At 36.0% G+C, this 17844-nt stretch overlaps 1 protein-coding gene and 1 long non-coding RNA gene across 5 annotated transcripts; one reads left to right on the top strand and one right to left on the bottom strand.

Moving 5' to 3' along the window:
* The first annotated feature begins 56 nt into the window (after nucleotides 1-56).
* On the top strand, nucleotides 57-1243 carry LOC138129812 (uncharacterized). Its single transcript, XR_011159395.1, has 2 exons — nucleotides 57-595; nucleotides 647-1243. It is a non-coding gene; the product is annotated as an uncharacterized lncRNA (long non-coding RNA).
* A 487-nt stretch (nucleotides 1244-1730) lies between these two features.
* On the bottom strand, nucleotides 1731-8455 carry LOC138129808 (uncharacterized). 4 transcript variants are annotated; one of them, XM_069046106.1, is made up of 5 exons: nucleotides 8313-8455; nucleotides 7413-7524; nucleotides 3062-7190; nucleotides 2714-2945; nucleotides 1731-2008 (listed from the first exon to the last, which is right to left on the bottom strand). In XM_069046106.1, the coding sequence occupies exons 3-4, from the start codon at nucleotides 6217-6219 to the stop codon at nucleotides 2903-2905; spliced, it is 3201 nt and encodes a 1066-aa protein (XP_068902207.1). In that variant the 5' UTR covers nucleotides 6220-7190; nucleotides 7413-7524; nucleotides 8313-8455; the 3' UTR covers nucleotides 1731-2008; nucleotides 2714-2902. The 4 variants fall into 4 exon arrangements, with proteins under 4 accessions (XP_068902207.1, XP_068902209.1, XP_068902206.1 ...); XM_069046108.1 differs by lacking the exon at nucleotides 8313-8455 and adding an exon at nucleotides 7975-8100 and having other exon boundaries at nucleotides 2851-2945; XM_069046105.1 differs by lacking the exon at nucleotides 8313-8455 and adding an exon at nucleotides 7975-8100.
* Nucleotides 8456-17844: the final 9389 nt, after the last annotated feature.

Here is a 17844-nt window from a genome sequence, read left to right on the forward strand (position 1 = left end):
ACATCTTTTCCTTCTGGACATGCCAGTTTTACCATGTATTGTACTTTACAGAAGCAATAAGAATAAGTCAAAAGAAACTAAAATCTCGCAATATGACATTTATTACTTAAGTTCTAATTTGACCTCAGGAGATCAATTGCAAAAAGCATTTTTAATGGTTCAGATCCAATAAAAACCTTCTCCAAAATTCCATCATAAACTTGTCACCCTTGGTTTTTCGCCCAACATACCTCTTCAGGAATCGTTGGTTGCCTACAAAATTCCCTCTTTTGCTGGCGCGAAGACAAGCGCGCGCGCGACTCCTTCGAGAATATTCCATCTTATCAGGAGAATCTTCACTCACGTTTTTTTTCTCTTCTGAATCTACCGTGCCACGTGCCTTTGCGGACCGTTTCGTTCGAGTGAAATCAATTTATTACCTGGTGCCAGGGATCTTCGTATTCGCCGAAACCTTGTGGATGGTGTGCTGTATCGTCTCCGTGTGGAAAATTTGAGCGCACCCTTCCAACTCCGCTTAGGGAGGATTTTGGTCCAAACGCTAAGGCTCGTGACGCAATCGAAGTAGACTTCTGCGAGGCATTTCCCTTGCCTGAGGGTATAGGTGAGTCTTCATGTAGACAATGTGCTACACGTAGTACTCCTCTAGGGAACCCTCCATCTCCACCCCCTAGACTTCGACCTCAACCGTCTTACGTCGAGGTCAAGAGAAAACCGTGCGTCGGGCTCATCGTCGACGCGCCCGAGACCTCTGTGGCTCCAGTCTCGTCTCTAGAACCGTCAGCTCCGCTCAAAGGACTTTGCCACCACATCCCCGAACGACTGGGAAAGGACACGCTCCTCTACGGCCCCTGAGCGCGGACTGCTCCTGGAGACCGGCAAGCCACCCCTCTTATACGACTCAATTTCATCTTATCTAACCTTTTTTTAAATATCGTACTAACCATATCACAATTTACAAACTAACTCAATCTAGCAAGTGAAATAGCTCACTTACTTTTGTTATATATACCACATTATAACCTTGTTAACATCTCCGCGTAGACATCAGCGAGATTCGCTTGTTGTAAAGCTCTGCGGAAATAGCTATTTCGGCCGGATTGCTGGAACCGAGTTTCCACCCCTTTTTATTGTACATTTTCATATTTATATTTATATCAATTCACATTTATATATTTATATCCATTCATATATTTATCAATTCAAATATTTACAGTCATTTCAATTATATTCAATTTTTCACTTACATAGTGTGTATCAATACTACCCCCCTCAGCTCGCCCGTCTGTATTTTTTTGGTTTCGCCTGTTTGAATAGCGCCTAGGTCCAGCCACGTACACTTTGTGCGTTTCTTTTCGTTCTCGCGAACTTCAAACACCTCTCCTGGCCAGGTCAGCAGGCTACTTGCGGGGCCTGCTACCAAAACAACCCTCGACTTCGCCGCAACTGGCGCCCTGAGATCGAGCTAGCCCAAGTATTGTGCCCTCTGGCCAGTTTGAACCGTGGCAAACTGTTGAAACTTTTTCGACCTTCGCCCTTCTATTTCGATGTTTTGATTATAAATAAATTCAAAAATTTCACAAAACATCACATTTTAAGATTTTCATCACATAAAATTCATAATGAAATCAGTAAAACTTATCTTAATTAAATCATTCATGTAATAAGACAGAACCTCTGCACTTGTTTCCCAGGCGTACAAATACTTATAAAAGACAAAGTATGAAACCAGAAGAATCAAAGAGATATAATAAAATAAAAAATAAACATAATATTTTTATTTAAATTTGGTTAGATGATACTGATAGGTACTAATTATCTTCTTCACTCAAGGTTGAGAAAATTGTCTTCTTACATTTCCATTCATCGTTTTCAAATATCTGTTCTTGCTTTTGCTCCGGATTGCAATGTCGACGTCGTCTATTTTTCCAAATTTTTTTAGATCAGTTTGAATCGTAAATAGTTGGAAATCGTTGTTATAACGCAAGATGTGCAGGAATGAATTCATTTTCTACAAAGAAATACTTTGTTAGTTACAGTAAAATTTAAAATAAAGGTAAACGTTAGAATAAAATGATACGTAAAGTCTTTGAAAAACTAGATTATCTGCAAATGATAAGAATTGAGGTTTATGAGATGCAAACATTCTTCACACGGTTGGAAAGCAACACCTTAGAATCTTTTGATACACCGAAAGCTACAAATGCTAGCTCGTACAAAATCCCACCCACTTTGACAACCATTTGGTGGACGCCTGTGTAGGAAAGTACCAATCTTTTGTTCGAGTTGTTATTATGACATCGATCACAAGGTCATTCACATTTATGAATTTCTTGAGCATATTGAGAAATTATCGGACATCTTTCGTTCGACGCGATATGAAGAAACTAGTAAGCCAAATGTCTTGAATTTTTTTTTATTTATAATACAAATACATTTATTTAAAGTGAACAGGTTATTACTATTAATTGTGTTTGCGTTGTTTGTGTGGCGACTACTGTGGAACAAGCAATGTAATAAATCCATAAGCTAAATAAATAAATAATAACAGATCAACGTGGATATGAAGAGATTTGAGTGGATTTTGTTAACGAGTGTTATTTAGAATAGCAAAAATTAAGAATGATGAGTGCAAACCAGATGAATGCGAAACAAAAACGGTCGCAGATGAGAACCTTGTGGTACAACAGAAAATACACAGACAACGTCCACCTACCTTGACAATCTGCTGGAGGTCACATTTTGATATCAATCCATGATATCAAATTTATATTTCAATATTTGTAATTCAAAATTTCCAGAAGAGCAAACGACGTCTCTGTGTGTTAAATTTCTTGGGCAATTAAAACTCACCATCAGATCAAATTAGAATTCTTGTAGTAAAAAACATGCAGTCGCAGAAATGTTACTCATTCTCTGTAAATTTTGAAAGCCAAGAGAATATCGAACTAAAAATCAAAAAAGCATTATGACTTTTAAACTGACAGTTTGACCAGCATCATACGAAAATTTCTCATTTGTTTTCTCGTTTACGTATGAGCCAATCGTTGATATTTACTTTTACCTTTCTAGTGTTAACTGCAGCAGTAGTTCTTCTCGCAAGCGGCCATCTCTCACGGCAGAAGTCAAAGGATATCTTCCATGATCAATTTCGACATTCGTAAGATCAACGCCGTGCTCTAAAAGACACCTAACAAATCGCTGATTTCCCTTGTAAACAGCTAGATGCAACGGAGCTACACCAGCCTTCGACACGACATTAACAGATGCTCCCTTCTCGACCAGCAATCTCGCTGTCACCATTTTTCCGTTGTACGCGGCCATATGTAACGGAGTTACGTTGCTGTCCGTAACGGCGTTGACCGATGCTCCCCCTTCGATTAATGCCCTGACTATTTTCACATCTCCCCTGTACGCAGCGAAGTGTAACGAAGTAACACAGTTGTACCTGCTTGTAACAGCATTAACAGATGCGCCTTTCCGGATTAACAGTTCGGTTGTTTCCACACTTTTACTGTAAGCGGCGAAATGTAACGGAGTTTCGTTACTGCTTGTAACGGCGTTGACAGACGCTCCCCTTTCGAGTAATAAATCGGCTGTTGCTACATCTCCGTTCTCGGCAGCGAAGTGCAAAGGAGTTTCGTTTCTATTTGTTACCGCACTGACGGATGCTCTTTTCGCGATTAATAATTTCACAGCGTATGTCTTTCTGTATTTGACAGCTAAATGGAGAGCTGTCAAACCTTCGTTGTTAGACCAGTTAACCTCAAAACCGTTGTAATATTTGTAAAACCGACGACCACCACCTAGAACTTTGATCAGATAACGCAAAGTGTCACTTTCTTGAAAATAACAGTTTTCGATGGTATGTTTAATGAAGGTCCAGGGTTCTGCTTTAATGATATTTTTGCTCCCCTCACTACTATCGATTGCCAAAGACAACACATTTTTGCAGCCGTGCTTCAAGCAGAAATAGTAAAACGACAAATGTTTCTTGTATTTTTTGATCCATTGGGACATTTTCTTCGACCGCCCGTACCTTTTCAAGATTATCTCCATTGACACAAGACAATCGTGCTCGATGGCGTAGTCTAGAGGGCTCCACAAGAACAACTGGTCGCGTTCGTTGCAGTCAAAATGCGCAAGTGTTTCTAAAATTGTGATGTTTTTCAAAAAATCTTCAGTTTCTGCAGGAGATCCAGAAGAATTTGATGTAAAACTGTTTAATCTAGGCTCACTGCCAGCTGCGATATGAAATGGATTGCGACCACCTTTGTCGTGAATATTACTGTGGTCGAGATGTTTTGTAATATGGTCTAGATCTTTGTAAATCACAGCCAGGTGTAGAGGATTTTCTTCGGCAAGAATCACACTGAAGATCATCATCAGGTTTTTGTATCTGTCGGAAAACAGTTCTTCTCGGACAATTCGGCATTTGTCGAAGTTATTTGCCAAAAACACACCAGCAAAGTACTCCCCATAAGTGTAATGTTCGAACACGGCTTTTCCTTGGCTGTTCACTCTGGCGACAATGCCCAAAGGATCCTTGTTTTCTATAATCTCGTTCAAAAAATCATTCAAATTTATTTCAACGTTCAACGTTTTGAAAACATCATTGCTGAACAAAGACTCCAGAGCCAAGACTTCATACTTCTTCAAAACGTCCTCTGGTTTAATTATATTCAAATGTTGATGCTTAAATTCCATCTTGTCGAAATTATGTTTGATTCTTCCATGAAAGAACAATTTGTACATTTTGGTCAAAACGAAGATGTTGTCTCTCATGTTGTGGTACAAATCTTTGTCATCGAGTAACGTCTGCGTTATGATGTAGAGCTGAAGAGGTATTCCCAAAATCTGACAATTGTTGACGATGTCTGTACTGCTAAAAACTCTACCAATCATGTTGTCTATTTCTTCGTCTGGATATTTTTCCTGCAGGCGATTTTTGATATACGATTTTTGTTCTTCTTCATCAACTTCCTTCATATCTATCATAAATTCGCCGAAACGTGATTCTAATTTTGATTTTAAATTTTTTCGAGTAGAAACCCACACACGAAATCCCTCAGCCAACAGTTCCTCCACGTACTCCAGAACGTTGTCGACACAATTGTTTTCAATTTCGTCGAGACCATCAAAGAAGAAAACTACTTTTTTCTTCGACATGAAGCGCTCTCTAGTCTGATCACAGAAGCTGTCTTTGCTTCTTTCGATCAAATAGCTTAAAAGCTTGGTGATGTCGTGTTTTCTCTTCAGGAATTCGTTGTGTGTTTTGAGATCAACTGCGACCGTCCAAAACTTGGGATCGCATTCGTTCTTCAATTTCTTCAACATCGTGGATTTGCCCGTACCGGGATCTGCGCACAAAATATTGATGGGTCTGGTTAAATACTCCCAAATTTTGTTTTCTTCTATGGATACTTCATTCCAAGGAAGAATTTGTGATGGGCGCTTTGTATTCGTCACTACTGACAAACTGTGGTCGCCAAGCAATCCTAAATGCAGTACAGGTTTCTTGTCGCTTTTTCTTGAAACATCTTCAAGTAATTGCTTTGAACATTCTTCATTTGTTGATATAAGTCTTGGTTCTTTCGCTGCTTCTGTCGATCTTAAATAGTTGTGGATATCGATGACGTTTAAGCCGAATTTCTTTCGAGTCTTTTCCAGTTTTCCGTCGAAATTGATGACGACTATATTTGCCATTAAAAATTTCGGGTCCAAGATCGTATCGATTTTTAAAACTTTCAAAGACACTTTTCTGTTTATATAAAATGAGGGAAGACGCTCTATTTCTTGTCCAATTGAGAAATTGCCCTTTAACATTTGAAAGACTTCGTTAGCTTCCACCTTTTCACCAATTTCTTCAAAACAGTAGATCAATTCCTCTAGTGTTATTTCTTTTCTGCCCTGCAGCGATAGGTGACACGCCCGGATGACATCCTTGTGTAATGTTTCCTCAATGGATAAATCGATTAACTTTTCAAAAATTCTAAATCGTGTCAACTTTTTGGATTCAATCCCCTTCCCCACTAATACAAATTTTATTTTGCTTCCTAGATGAAGGAGTTCCATTATTTTGTAAATCATTTTTTCTGAGCTGTCATTGAAATTAACAATGAGTGGTTTTTCAGAAGCATACTGCAATACTTTTACTTTTACTTCTTCTTCTAGGACCGTTGCAGATGCCTCAAGCATTTTGCTTTCTTTTGCTAGACGCATAATGTATTTGTCAGCTAACCTGACGGACTCCAGTCCTCTAGAACATTCACAACACACATTCACTGAAGAAAAGCTTCAGTTCCTTCTTCAAGATTAGAATCTTTTGTCAAATGTTCAACAAAGTTTTCAAACAAATCATTTATCAAAGTCACATCAAATTCCTTCACAACTTGTTCAAATAACTTCAGTTTCTTGTTTTGGCCAATGGGAAGGTAACGATCAGTTACTATAACTGGAGACAAAAAAATATCAACGAGATGAACATTCACTGTCGCTCTATCAATTGTTTTATTTGTGAATCTACCCTGATGCCAATTTCTAAACAATTTAATGTACTTCATGGCTGCATTCTCGTCTTCCAAGATCTTATTCACCTCTTTTTCGATATCTTCAACATTCTTTTGACAGGCGAAAAGCGTAAACCGCGAAAGAAACTCTTCATAATCCGATTTCGTCATTCCTTCGTCGTCTGCAGTGTTACGGTTGGCTTCAAATCTGTACACATTTTCTCTTCTAGGACTGGTATTGAACAACAGATTTGCCTCAGATTGGTCGTCGATGATCATGTCGAATTTCGTTACTTTTGTTATATTTTGAGGATCAAACTTGGCATTCGTATAAAGAATGAACTTGCATTGCTTATTTTCAGTTTTCAGATTTTTAAATGCTTGACAATATTTTTTCAATCTGAAGTCGCCCTCTCGTCTTTCTTCACCAAGTGACACCTTTCCTCCTTCTAAACTTTCAGGATGTAATTTTGTGTTCTTTTTGTCCTTGTGCTTCAGTTGTATCGCAAAACGGATTTGTTCGTTGGCTTTCGTCAAGATGTCAATCACCACGTCGTCCATATTACCAAAATTTTCTACATTACTTTGAATGGAAAAATCTTCAATTTTATCGTTGTTGTTAAGTCGTAGTGCAAAGTAAGCAGGGAATAGAACTTCATATTCGGCTCCAAGGCCAGGTGTGTTCTGCAACAAACAGTTTTTAAGTTTCGACGTCTAAAACACTACATACTCGTATCTAGCAGAACACCATTTCAATTTAAATATAATTTGCCAACAAAATTAAAACAAATCTTCTTATTGGATAAATTACTATATGTATTTACAGAATTAACAGAATCTACTGTAAAAAATATGTATGATAAATTTCTGCATTCAAATAAAATTAATTCGATAGCGAATTCTTACCTTAGTCATGACGGTGTAAAATTAAAAATATTCCGCACGAACAACAATGTGACAGGATGAAAAGAAGAATCACATCATTTTTCCATATTTTAGTTTCAAATTTCTTTCATCCCTGAAAAAATTAAACAGTTTTAGCAAAGTCTTTTCTAAGTACTGGACAAGACAAAAGCGTAGTTTTGCATTTCACTATTTAGTTTTTGTATTAAAGCGTCCCTCGTATAATTCGCGGCAATTAAATTATGACTGTTCCTTGTACATTCAAGTAGAACTGTTCATCAATTATCATCACTGGTAAAATCAAATAGTTCATTGAATGTTGTCACGCTTTCCGTAAAACTGTTAGTTCGTGCAGTTGGGTGTTCAAGAAGAAAACAATTTACTACTATTTATGATAAGATAAATGATTAGAATCGATTGCAAGGTCAACATTACTTTGGATGAAAATAATCTTCAAAGTCATCTTCATAACGAGGTGTGCCCTACAGTACTGAGTACGTTTAAAGCAAAATTTGATACATTATTTAATATTTAAAAAAAAATACAGAACGTGGATGATATTTACATAGAAACAGGTAATCAATTAATGTTTATAAAATAGATCCCACAAAAACACTTGCAACACTTCTCTGTGAAAACGTTAAATGTGGTAACACGTCACGTACACAGAAACGATAACGCTTTATCGGTAAGATAACATAACGAAGGCTTTATAAACTTATTAAATTTATTTAATCAGATGAAGAAAAAAGCAACAATCTCCCAAAATGTTCACTTGAACAGGGTAGAAATGGAATTTTTATGCAATTATTATCACCTCGAATTGTCCACATTAGAATCTTTAAAATAAAATAAATAGTAAATATCTGTATAAAATATAACGAAAAAAATAATAAATGTTACCTTTTTCGCCACTTAATTTTAATCCAATTGCGAAAGGGTTTCAAGTGATTCCTCAAATCATCAAACCTACACGATCAAGCACAGAACACGTTGTGTGATCGAGAAATCTGTTGTTTGAGTCAGCCTTGGAAATGTCATTGATTCAACACAAGAAAAATGCTGGAAAACCTAATTTTTAAATAAGACTTTGTTATTAAAAATTATTAAAATATCGTAAGGACTACTGTTTCTACGTAGGTACCTAAACTAGGCAAAAATTAATAGGGATTTTTTTCTTTTTTGAATATTTTATAAATACAGTTTAAAATTTGTAATGAAATGTGTTAGAAATATATAGATATACACATTATATGTAATGTTTCAAGTACCTGAAACATTTTAAATTTATCTATGTAGTGTTTAAGGAGTTTGAGAGCTCTGGTTTACAAAATTTACAATTTGGCTTTCTAAGAAAAATTGTGGAATTCCCTATTAATTTTTGCTTAGTTTATATGTTTAAAACAGTAAATACGTATGTAAAATTTTTGGCAAGCAAAATTACTTGTATCAGTCTTCAAGTGACGTAGATGGCACAATTACGCATTTTCATCATTAAGTTAGTCATGATTTCATCGTCAAGGCTGACTCGATTCTCTTCATCGCACATTATTATAACACTAAAAAAGAAGCGACGATGCATGATTTACTTTTACAGTTTCAGCACTATTTAACATTAATAGAATTCTTACAGCAAATTTAAAAACTAATTCGACCAAGCGCACAATTAAAATATTTGTCTATGGTAATTAATGTTTTGCCAGTGTGGTGTAATCCTGGTTGCTTTCCTGAACATGAACTGCATTGAAATAATTTGAGATGCCAAGTACGTGATCCTACAAAAAGTTGAATTGTTTCCTCCGTTAAATTGACCCCTCGCGGATACTCGTCGAACCTGTCGATCGATCAAGCCTGGAAAACTATTTGGAAGAATAAAATGAAAAGGTGTCATCAGACTTTTCACGTCTTAGCCGTTTGTCAACTATCTATATCACATTAATGGGTGGCGTGGCTTCATATTCTGCTCTGCGCCGGACCACACCTAATTGAGTGCGATGGATACTGGCGGAAACTCCCGGATTACGACAGCTCCAAGGAACGAACAACGAATGAAAAACATTTTAATTTAGAAGAGGTCGTCTGGAAGAGAACTTGTTTCCCCAATCGTTAGACGCAAAAGATCACATACTTCGTGATAATGAATTTTAAAAAATTACATGAAAGATTCTGAATTCAAAAGAGAGTATTCCATTGGATACTTTGAAATACCTATTAGCACATTAAAAGGCATTAAATAATTACATACTCTTAATCTTGTGCTTGTGCTTACGTTGGTTACAACTAACAAATATTGTAGGAAATAGTGACATTTTTGGCAGAATACATAACAAAACAGTTAAAGGATACATTTCTTTGTGATGTTCACAATTGTTCCGGGATCATTATTAAGATTAATCGCTTTGCAGGGTTGTGGAATGGTCTCAAATATGTTCGATAAATTAAAAATTTTAATTTTTAAAATAATTTCAACCAAACATCCTAAGAACCGTTCATTTTGGGATGGAAATTCTAGTCAGTTGTAAATTTTATTGATGCTTTTGTCGACAAAGTGGTACTGTAATCCTCAAAGCGAAATCTACCGACCTTCTTGGATAAAGGTACACGTCCAGGACAAACCATAGCCCAAGGGGAACAAGTGTTCAAGGGAAAAGAAATATTGCAATAAATTACTCGTTCGACAATTTGGGGAGTCCAGTTAAAATCAGAGGAAAATTATATTAATAAATTTGATAAAATTGAGAGAACCACCAAATTAATGTTCATTTACTTTTTCCTCAGATTTGTGTCATATTTGTAATTAAAGGGCGTGAATTGCCAGTCAGAAACACAACGCTTTATCGTACAAAATAACTAAAATCATTTGCACTTGTAGTAGAAAAGTAAAAAGCAAGGTAGAAAAGGAGTAGGTAGAAAACACAGGAAAGAAGGTAACGGGAAACCCAGGTAGTTCTAGAAACCAGATGTGTGAGTGTGAAAGAGAGAATGAAGATTATTAATTAATTAAAACAGTTTTGGGGAATCAAACCAATGTAGAACAATTATTAGAAGTAGTAGATCCACGGAATTAAGATGCATGGCATGGCAATTGCGTAATCGCATTCCAAGCCCAATTTAGGTTTCAAAATATGTAACGTTAATTTATTTCATTTTTAATTCTGTTTGTTTGGTTTTTAATTCTGTTTGTTTCTTGATGCTAATGTTTATTATTGTATAGTCAGTAATTTAGTGCTTTTTTTCAGAGTTCTAATTCAACAACAAATTATGTACATTGGGTCAGGTCCTAACAAAAGTCTAAATTTAACATTTAAAATTGTGGTGGAAAACGGAAACTGTTATTTCAAAAGTTCTAGAGATATCGAAATGGTGTCGCGATCAGCGTAAGTAACTGACTAATTTGTACAGGGTGTTAGGTAAATGTCTTGCCAAACTTTAACCGCGAGCTACTGGCTTCATGTAGAACTCGGAAAAAATATTTCAAAAATTCTATGTCAAAAAATAAATTGACATTTAATTTTTGAGCTAATTTTTTTTTTTAACTGCTGTTAGTCTTCTACATTGTCCCACAACCTCGTAGGTAAATTTCGGCATATTTTTAAAATTCACCCTGTATATCATATTTTATAAAACGTGCGCTAATGCGAAGTAACCTCTAGGAAATATGCTTTAATACAAGAAAACCGCCCAATAAACCCCACGGAATTTATAAATCTTGGGTTCATTCGAACACTTAAAATTTCTGAATTGATTTCACGTCACGAGTTACTTTTCCCCCCGCCCCCCAATTTTCAATGAGGCAACCTACTATAAAAATTCGTCAGTTTTACCAACCTTGTAAGTAACAAGTAAAGTAGAACCGAGCTGATTGGTCACTTTGGTCAAATAGGGGTTGCGAATGTGGAGTGCGCCAAAAATGATAAAACCGAATGCGGGACGGGAAACGAGGCTTTTTCGATTCACTCGGGGTTTTGATTTCTTTTGAGGTATGTACGTTCAGTACCGCCAGCAGTTATTTCTGTGACCACGTGTTTACGATTACAAGATAAATTGTTCCTCTAATTTCTATACTTTATTTGTAGTCGCGATCTAATTAGTCAAACACCATTTAGTTCTTTATCGTGCATTTGGTGACCACGTGGCTTTTTAGAATCTTGAATTAAACTCTTTATCGTGAAATATGTGATCTTCTTGCATTTACCGATTGGGGAAATGTGCTTTGGCCAAGGCGATCTATTATAAAATTATTATAAAGCATGTTCATTAATTATTCGTTGCTTGGGGGCCTTCGCCGTCGAGGAAGCTACTGCCAGTGTCCGTCGCACTCAATTAGCTGTGGTCCTGCGTAAGTGCACAAACAGCCGCGTCATCCGTAAACGGGACAGTGACCAAACTAGGCCAACTGACACGTGAAGAGAGGTACCGTTACCTTTTTCCCTTTTATTATCAATCACCGGAGTAGACCAGGCTTTGACTGAAGGCTTCCAGGGCTATCGCGTCGGGTTCAAGTTAGTGGAGGAGATAATCCAAATCTAGACCGGATCACATAGTTCGCATCTCAAACTCGTATAATGCTGTTCGCGCCAGAAACTTTGGTATTTGTCCATCTTAGCCATTTGTCCATGAGTCATATTTCAATTCCTGGGCTGTGAGTCAAATCTCATTCATTCCACGTCCACCAAAAGATTTTATTAAATTCATTTATTTATTTCTACCGTTTGTTAGGACCAAACACCACAATACACGATTATTTGTTAAATAAAATTTAAGTGAAGTGTGCTTAATCGTTTTAATTCCATTTTAAAATCCTCCGAAAGATGCGGTCTCTCGTTAGAACCTAATTAGATTAAATTATGAACAAAACGCAACGTAGGATCTATTAACATTTCTTTTCTCTTTATTTTTGTTTCGTATTTTTCGGCCAAAAATACCATCCGAGGGAATGCGGCAACCAACAATACACACTATCCTTTTCAGCAGTAGGTATTTATTTCATAATCAACCTAAAGTTACTTTAACATTAAAGTTTACCATTTACCATAGAAACATATTGTTGAAACAATCCATTAAAGTCACGATAAGATAAAATCAACTTTAAATTTATTATGAAACTGGCCCTTTGTGATTTTTCAAGTATTTCAATTATTTTCCAACAAAACGTTAAACACAAAAGTTGTAGTGTAAAAAAAAATTGTACCTAAATCCCTTTCTAATTTTTTTTCTAACACCTTCTGGTTCTGTTAGACAAGAAAAATTAAATATTAAAAATCTACCGATAAAATAGTAATAGCCATGACTTCCGACAACAATAAAGTTCATTTTTTGACAAAACTTAGTAATAATTGGGAACCATTTTTAATATTCTACAACTTTTGTATTTAAGGGTTTGTTCTAAAATAATTAGGGAGCCAATATTCGAGGATTTTTACTTTTACACGTAAAGTGCCTATGTACCAAAATCCATTCTACACCCGGTATACACGCGATTGGTCAATTAAAAACGTTCTTATTTTAAAATCCCATGAGGATGGATTTTCAAAAATATTTTTCCTATTATTCTCAGAACATGATAATTTCACCGTATTATTTTGATCCGCCAGTTCTGATAGACCTGTATACAGGGTGATTTACGAGGAATAATGAGCCCGAGGGAATAGAAAATGCAACCCACAATACATTGCAACAAAAAGCCGGACATCGAAGCGGTAAATGTCCGGGTTTTTCTCCTGATGAATTGCGGGTTGCATTTTCTATTCCGTCGGGCTCATTATTCCTCGTAAATCACCCTGTATAGGTATATCGGGGGTGAAAAAAAGGACGGATAGGCGTTTTAGTAGCATCAAATAGCATAACATAGACCCTGATTTTGTAACAAAAATTGTTCTGCAGCTTTCAGTTAAAGAAAAAACTCCCAGAAAGTGCAAATGAAAATGGCAGCAACGCAATAGGTAACTAAAAACTACCGTATGTAGTTGTCATGGTTACATTTTTTCTCTCTCAATTATTGGTCAAAACGCCTAATAATATTCACACTGGAATGTCTTCCGTTAGCAAAACGCATGGTGTATCTCTGCAGCTAAATGCCGCCTTATTTTCTGCGGGACCAAGAGCTAAATACATACACATTACAATATAACAATTTGAAAACTGTCACAATTTAATTGACAATTATTTTTAGAAAAATATTTTTTTCGTTGCTATGATATGTTAGCAATGTTGCCGCGTTTGAAAACTGCTCCCCCATACCAAATTTCATTATGACAGTATGTTGGCATCACTTGTTGTTTCAGTTTAGTAATTTTGAATTTTCTAATTTGGCAATTACCTTGACGCGGCAAATTGATAAATTCAAATTATTATTGATCATTTCCGATAAAAAATGTAGTCTCATTCGGATTCCGAGGATGACTTCGTTTAACCATGTTTTACACCATGTTGAAGATTGAGTTTTATCGTTTGTTGTTGACGTTTCACGAAATATCAATTTTCTTTTACCATAACCTCAATTTCTTGTTTGACATTTTTTTAACTAGGATTTTCTTATACTCTGAATACTGGTTACGAATTTGTGTGTACAATCTGCACCAACATATTAAAAATGTCACTGACAGCACGGATGTCATTGAAAACGACTATACATAGAAAATTCCATTCAGAATAAAATTAACATCGCGAAAAAAATACAGAACCAGGAAGAGAATACTACTACGTCCGGAAGCGGGAAATTCGTTCACCTAGAAGAAGCGACTCATGTAATTAATGTTGAAAATAATGTAATTCCTAAATGTTCATTTATAACTGCATATAATTGTACACTTAATGTACAGTCGTTGGCCAAAATAAAATAGGGCAAAGTGTTACCTTAGACAGTTTCACAATTCAAAAATTTGTATAGTGTAACTGAGGCGTATGTGTCTCAGATTACAACTTGATTTGACTTGACGATTGATTTACAAAAAGTTAGGTTGTGTTTTTTCACTTGTCATTTCGTCACTGTCACTTTGTTCAATTGAATGATTCTGAGTTTTTGAAATATTGTCGAGTGATGACACTTATCAGAATTGTTTTTTTATTTTTGACACTTTTGTTTCCTAAGAGATGAATTTCGCAAAAATATCGAATTACACAATCGAAATTTACTTTGTCCTATTTTATTTTGGTCAACGACTGTACATACCGGGTGTCCCAGAACTGCCGCATGATATTTTAATAACGTATTCCGGAGTGAAAATGAAGACTAAATTTGAAAGAATAAATGTCGAGGGCCGTAGGGTATTTAAATGGTAAACTATTGAAATTAACCAATCGTGTGAAGCTTTTTTCAACCTGTTTTAAGGTATATTAAGTAATCCGACTAGTTGCTAGGAAACAACTTACATTTACATTTTTCAAAATTCTTATAAATTTAGCTGGTCCACTGTACTTGACAGAAATGAAGTGTCAATGTGACGTTTTTTAATAGCTGCGTTGAGGCACGTCACCCTAAGATGAAAGCGTAAATGTTGAGCTGACAAACGTTAATACACTCCTTGAAACTAGGGACAAATATTGAGGTTCATGTTTGATTGGAATAATGCCTTAACAAAAGCTGGTTTTTAAGCAGGGTAAAACAGAAAAGCAATATTGTTTTGATTTTTTAGAATTAAAAAAAAAAGTTTAATAAACAATCAAAAACCATAACAGTTAACAATTCGTAGAGACTCTTATAATAATTGCTCAAAATGACCTCCACCAATTTGAATACAAAGGCGTGCTCGTCTTATTAAGCTTGCTTGGGCGCCTTGAATCATTTGAGGTGTAATTGTTGCCAAAGCTTCATGCAATCTATCATCCAGTTGTTCTAAAGAGTTCACCGGTTCACGATTCCTTTAGAATCCGCTGTGTTGTACTTTTTGAAATGTCAAACATACTAGCGACGCTTGTAATACTTAACGTTCCGTCTTCCTCAAAAGTCTGAAGAACAGCCTCTTCATTTTATGGAGTGCGAGCCTCTCGAGTATAGTTGTCCGTTTTCTCTAAGGTTATATTGGGGCCGTAAAATTATCCCATTGTGTAAAAGTTGATTTGTCTACAAAAGGAAACATTTTGTGGTTGTGAACATCAAACAAACCCGGCTGGTTGTTTCGTTCAGAGTTTTTTGATTTATTGCAGGGGCGCGTAGCTTCTGAAACCCACACAAAAGGGCAGCTTATTAGGAGGTAACTACTTTTACGGCCCCAATATAACCTTAGAGAAAACGGACAACTATAACACCACCAACTCCTTTAGTGCGAGGGACTAAATTCCCCGTATTCCTAGCGCGATTCACCAAACGCAAAAATACATTTGCAGGAAAACGTGCATCGTATTAAACTGTAAAGGACCTGGGGCGGAGCTTAGCTTGCGCGGCCTTTAACACGTCAGTGGCGTAAGGAAAGTGAGAATCACTGGGAACCACGACAGTGGCGCATCATGTAATGGAAAATTTTCACCGTAGAATAAAACGTTTGAGCAGTTTGTGATATAATCAATAATAATGAATAGGGGATTTTTGTCAGATTTGAGGGCGAAGTCTAGCCTCATTATTTTATAATACTAAATATAATTGTGGATAAAAGTATTATACGTAAAATCAACTTTTTAATAAATTTTATAACTCCTGATTTTTTCTAACACAGAACACACTCTGATTCGTGTTTTATAAATGCGATAATGTTAGCGATAATTTCGCGAACTCGACTGTGTAAAATTTTCTCATGCTGGCAAAAAGTTTGATGCGAAGACATTCCAATCAACTGCTAAAAAAACCTACAAAATTCCAGTAGTGTTAGTTAAGTTTTCATTTCATTTTATTTACAAGTCAATTGTTATTGAAAGTGAGGTTATAAAATTAATTTTCCTATTATTTTTTTGTACTTACGAAAACACTGTAAAGTTATCTTCAGTTGTCTCGAGAAGACAGATTTGAAGTCTTGGGTAAATTTGGTATGCGTATAAGGCAAAATCATAAATAAAGTTGCACTGCATGAACATGTAAACAACTCTGACAAATCTCCCCTATTTTCCGTCGAATGGACTCGACCACACAAATTGGTTTTGCGCGCAGATCACGTGACCGTCCCTTTACACTTTATTCCTAGTCTAAGCTTCTACGGCTGCGTAAGCACTTTCACCACATGCTCCATAAGCTATGAGCATATCATACATAGGTAGGTACTCTGCAGCGGTAAACATTTTCAAACATGATCACTTTTGGATTTTATGAAAAAATATTACTGTCAAAATGACGTTAAGAAATGTCACATTGTAATTTATTATTCGATTACAGCGGACCAAATAATTCAAAGAATTTTATCGTATTATGAAAATCCATGGAAATGAAACAAAGTAATGAGCTTACCTAATAAAGCAATTAACAATGGTCTTAAGATTGGTCAGCGAAAATCGCTTACAGTATAGATACTATAGGACCCTCGACATTTTTTCTTTCAATTTTAGTCTTGATTTTCACTCCAGAATACGCTATTAAAATATCATGCGGCAGTTCTGGGACATCCGGTATACATATCATAAATAAATCTAAAACTCCAAGTTCAATTTCTTGTTTTACAAGACTAGTCGGGTAAAAACACACCCAACGGACTAGTCCAGTAAAATGGAACTTTCCAGGTGGGAAATTATTAAAGTAAAGTGTTCATTACAGTACGATCGCAAAAAAAAAGAATTTCCTCAGCGAGTGCAATGAAACAATGAGATTTAAAACTAGCGCACCTTTATTTAACGTCAACGGTGAGCACGGAGCACGCGCACGCCGCTTGTTTTGTAAATTGATCCAAGATCCAACGATCATCGATCAATCAATATTATCCAGATCCAGAGAGGTTGTTGTCGGTTGTGGGGGCTCTTATTGTCAAGAAGTAATTTGCATTGTTGATCAGTGATCACGCTGTACAATGAAGCTTTGTACGGGGTGATCAAGGACTGTTTAAGTTGGTACTGCTGAATTTTATTTTTAAATGGTACAACTGGAGTAACTTCCGGTTGTTGACGGCTTCACACTGACAGCGTGATAGCCGCATCAGTGACAAGTCAAATTTGACATTTCAAATTAAATTAAACATGCTGGTGAATCGTCCGAGAGAAGAGTTAATTTATGTTTAGAGCAAAATGGGGAGCACTTCGAGAAATTCCTTTAGTTAATTTTTAGATTATTATTCCAAATTCCAACTTTGAATTTTTTTGGCGTTAATTTTTACTCTCCTAACCTAATACCATTTTGTCGTTATTATTATTAATGCTACGTCAGATATCTGTCAAATATACCCACAAAACATATCCGGTTGCAGTGTTGTAAATAGCCGAATAAAAAAAATGGTCTTAATTGTATTGCCAACTTAAACAGTGCTTCTTGATTACCCGGTATTTGTAATAATTGGTAGTTCAAATGCTCGCGTCGGTGAAA

The sequence above is a fragment of the Tenebrio molitor genome, chromosome 4 (assembly GCF_963966145.1).
Source record: "Tenebrio molitor chromosome 4, icTenMoli1.1, whole genome shotgun sequence".
Taxonomy (NCBI): Eukaryota; Metazoa; Arthropoda; class Insecta; order Coleoptera; family Tenebrionidae; genus Tenebrio; species Tenebrio molitor.